Raw genomic sequence first — 3,528 nt, 5'->3', positions numbered from 1 at the left:
CTTTTTGAAGATCTGGACAAGATTGGTAAGTAATCTCTCTAAGTCAGCAACTTTTGCCACATAGAAAGAGATTTTGTCACTAATCAACAATGTCAATGGACAGGTGATGCTGGATCATATGCTTCCAATAGTTGATGATAGCTGGAGGGAAAAGTTTGAGAGGGTTAGACAAGATGGATTCTCGAGGCTTCAAGGGTTATGGGTACTTAGAGAGATTGTGTTCCCCATCGTGATGAAACTCCTAACAGCTCTATGTGTGCCTTATGTACTGGCGAGAGGAGTGTTCCCAATGCTCGGATATCCACTAGTAGTGAACTCAGCGGTCTACAGATTTGCGTGGATAGGTTGTCTGTCGGTGAGCCTCTTCTGCTTCTGTGCAAAAAGATGCCATGTGTGGTTCAGAAACCTTCACAACTCTATCCGTGATGACCGCTATCTCATTGGTCGGAGACTCCATAACTTTGGGGAAGCTGCTTTGGCTAACCAAAACCAAAGGCAAAGTAGTGAGGATGTAGGAGATGGTGTCTTGATAGGACGTGAGGGAGACGTTGACAATGGACTAAGGCTCAGACGTGCTATCCAACAAGAAGCTTAGAAAGAATATAGAAGTTTGTCAAACTGTTCACGGAGTCGTTTAACTCCTGTGTACTTTTGACTCTTTGAGCCGTTAAGGAATGACTTTCAAAATTTATTAGTCGATGTGTAATTATTATATCTGTTGATCCTCTTCTTTTTTTTTTTTTTTTTNTGTGTATTAAAAACTTAAAAATCTTTTGAAATAATGCTTCGTTAGTCCAAATGCCTTGTGTGTTCTATTGTTCTGCTTTTGGAAAATTATTGCTATTTGCAAACTCTTATGTGAAGGCATTTATTAAGCCTTAAGAAATGGGTTTGAAGATTTATTTGGCCACAGAAAAACCAATTTATGAACAATAGTGATGAAAGGAGGGTTTATTGGTTCAAATGTTTTACACACCTGTATTGTCACATAACAACAAAAAAACAAATGAAAACACATATTGAAGTTAAAATAACTATAAAAGACAAGAAACAGGATGATGAGATGTAGAGTTTATCAAACTCTTACTTAACTTAGATATCCTCTCCGTCTGTCTTCTCAAGTGAGTGAGGGTTTGTTTCACTCAATCGTTATCCACTTCCGTTTCATATGTTTGCCTTTGATTTTTAAGATCTACTTTTGGGATCGGATACAGCTAGATTTTATCTATTTATTTGGATCAAGTTATCAGTTTTTTATTTTATTTATAAATGTATTCCGTCGTCATCGGTTTTGTGTGTCTCTTTCCTAGATTTGGGTATGTGTTGGGTCTGAACAATACTTGATTCGTCTTAATAAATTATACTAGTACCTTAAAGAAAGAAAAGAAAAAAAAGAAAAAAAGAAAAAAAGAACTAGAGATAGAAAAATTGGCGGCCAATATACGCACCAGTGATTCAGCAGGCCCATCAAGCCCAATAAGTTACTCTCTGGCTTTATTGGTATATATATGAAGTCCTAATTTATAAAGGGTTGCAGCCTATCATCGGGTCTCTAAAATATTCAGAAAGCTCTCAGCATCTCTAATTTTTCAGAAACTTTTCAATGGATAGCAGCACCAGTGAATTCCAGTGAAAGATTGAAATTGTTCGTTTCTCTATTCATTCAACATATATGTATAGAATCAGTGATAGACTTAGCAGATCTGATTTTTTGGTTTTCAAAAAAAAAAAAAATTGATAATAATTTATCTCGTGATCCGTTTTGGCAGCGGGAGACAAGAAGGTGTTCTGGGACGTGGAGGATTGGTCAATCCTTAAGAAACTAAATCCTGGATTGGTTAATAAGAAGATCAAATCCGATCTATATGAAAACGGATATCTAGGTCCTGAGATGTCTATCACATGCTTCGTTGATGATGATGCCCCGGATAACTTGAAATATGTCTTTGAGCATGCTGGAATGGATTTTGTTCACGTACCCAAAGGTACGTAGCTTTCTTTTATATTACTCTTTTTTTTTTAGCTTTAACATTTCATGTGATGATGAGATGTCCCTCCGTCCAGGAAACAAACATGCGAGAGTTCACTCTATTACAGAGGAACTTCTTCTCTGGGCACTGTACGGTACTAGTCGTCCAGCGAGTTTGTTTATAATCTCAGAAAGCATCAAAGAAGAGCAGCAGGTCGTCCCAACTCCTATGGATAGGAACCGTTTCAATCTTGTCTTTTTAGAGCCTGGGAGCGTACTAGTTAATTGTCAGGGTTCTCCTTTAGAATGTCTGCAATGCGGAGTCCCCATAGAGGGGCTGAATGAGAATAATTTTTTTGAGCGAGGCCGCCGTTTATATGGTGAAGCTGTCGTTGGAGTTGAATCACTACCTATACCATACCAAGTGAAACCAGTTGTGTCCGATGCTTGGGCCGATATAAACTCTGGTAAGATCTCGCTATACCTCTCGAAGAGTCTATATTTGATTAGATTTCATCTGGTTTCAAACTATGATCTGCCTCATTAAAATTTTGCATTGATATTTCTTTCGTTGTGGCAGAGGGTAACACAGGCGTGTTCTGGGACGTGGTGGATTTCCCAATCCACGTTCTACATTCTCCTGGTATGACTTCTGACCTGATCAAATCAGGTCTTCATCGACAGAGTTGCTGTAATGGTTCTGTGTCAATCCGGTTGTACGACGTCGAAGATGAGATGAAACAAGATCTGATAGATGAATATGAGGCTACCGGAATCAGTTATAATCTCGTACCCGAAGGTAGTGTGAAATAATTCCTCCTTTACCTAATTATCCCTCGTCCTCTTACTATGTAAATCTAAAATCTAGATACCTGTTGATGATATATATATATATATGTATATATGTATAGTTGGTGAGGCGCATGGATATGCTAGAGATTATAAGATGTTAGTGGACATTCTTCGGTGGGCAGTGGACAATCCTCCAAATTCCAATTTGATCGTGCTCTCTAAACACTTGGATGAAAGTTCTTTCTCTTGTATTCAAGGTTTGCAGGATACAGGTTACAACAATGTTGTCTTAGTAGACACACCTGCGAGCTCAGCATGGCTTTTGTGCGGCTAATGTATTGCGCTGATGTTTTATGTTAATAGTGGGTGTACTTTGTTTCTGACCAGATTTTCTTTCTCACTCTTGCTAGAATAGTGAAGTTAAGGAATGGCTTTGAAAGTTTATTTGTCGATGTTGTAATTATTATATCCGTTGATCTTCTTCGCTTTTTTCCTTACTTTTTTTTGTGTGTATTAAAAACAAAAAAAAAAATCTTTAGAAATAATGCTTCGTTAGTCCAAAAATTGCCTGTTGCAAACTCTTTTTATGTTAAGGCATTTCTTAAGCCTTAAGGTGGCTTTGAAGATTTTATTTGGCCACAGAAAAACCAATTTATTAGTGATGAAAGGAGGATTTATTGTTGGTTCAAAGATTTTAAACAAATGTATTGGCACATACAACATATTGAAGTTAAAGAGCGAAATTATAATTATAGACCCAAATCCAT

At 37.4% G+C, this 3,528-nt stretch overlaps 3 protein-coding genes across 3 annotated transcripts in view; all 3 read left to right on the top strand.

Moving 5' to 3' along the window:
- LOC104716741 (probable E3 ubiquitin ligase SUD1) overlaps positions 1–714 on the top strand; it is a 13,339-nt gene extending 12,625 nt beyond the window's left edge. Inside the window, exon 11 of the mRNA XM_010434166.2 lies at positions 600–714. The gene's annotated coding sequence lies outside the window, so the exon portion shown is untranslated. The remainder of the gene's footprint in view (positions 1–599) is intronic.
- On the top strand, positions 7–730 carry LOC104716740 (probable E3 ubiquitin ligase SUD1). Its single transcript, XM_010434164.2, has 2 exons — positions 7–25; positions 104–730. The coding sequence occupies exon 2, from the start codon at positions 107–109 to the stop codon at positions 593–595; it is 489 nt and encodes a 162-aa protein (XP_010432466.1). The 5' UTR covers positions 7–25; positions 104–106; the 3' UTR covers positions 596–730.
- On the top strand, positions 1,552–3,247 carry LOC104716739. The gene is made up of 5 exons (XM_010434163.2): positions 1,552–1,645; positions 1,770–1,985; positions 2,065–2,436; positions 2,550–2,768; positions 2,881–3,247. Exons 2-5 carry the CDS (start codon positions 1,892–1,894, stop codon positions 3,093–3,095), a joined length of 900 nt encoding a protein of 299 aa, XP_010432465.1. The 5' UTR covers positions 1,552–1,645; positions 1,770–1,891; the 3' UTR covers positions 3,096–3,247.

Source organism: Camelina sativa, chromosome 10 (genome assembly GCF_000633955.1).
Source record: "Camelina sativa cultivar DH55 chromosome 10, Cs, whole genome shotgun sequence".
Classification (NCBI taxonomy): domain Eukaryota; kingdom Viridiplantae; phylum Streptophyta; class Magnoliopsida; order Brassicales; family Brassicaceae; genus Camelina; species Camelina sativa.
The sequence above is the reverse complement of the archived record's forward strand: the minus strand, read 5'-3'. Positions and strand labels throughout refer to the sequence as shown.

Bases quoted from the DNA above. Each gene is read 5' to 3' on its own strand.
- LOC104716740 (XM_010434164.2), top strand. From the start codon at position 107: ATGCTGGATCATATGCTTCCAATAGTTGATGATAGCTGGAGGGAAAAG.
- LOC104716739 (XM_010434163.2), top strand. From the start codon at position 1,892: ATGTCTATCACATGCTTCGTTGATGATGATGCCCCGGATAACTTGAAA. The intron at 1,986-2,064 runs GTACGTAGCTTT...CCCTCCGTCCAG, and splicing joins TTTTGTTCACGTACCCAAAG to GAAACAAACATGCGAGAGTT. The intron at 2,769-2,880 runs GTAGTGTGAAAT...ATATATGTATAG, and splicing joins TTATAATCTCGTACCCGAAG to TTGGTGAGGCGCATGGATAT.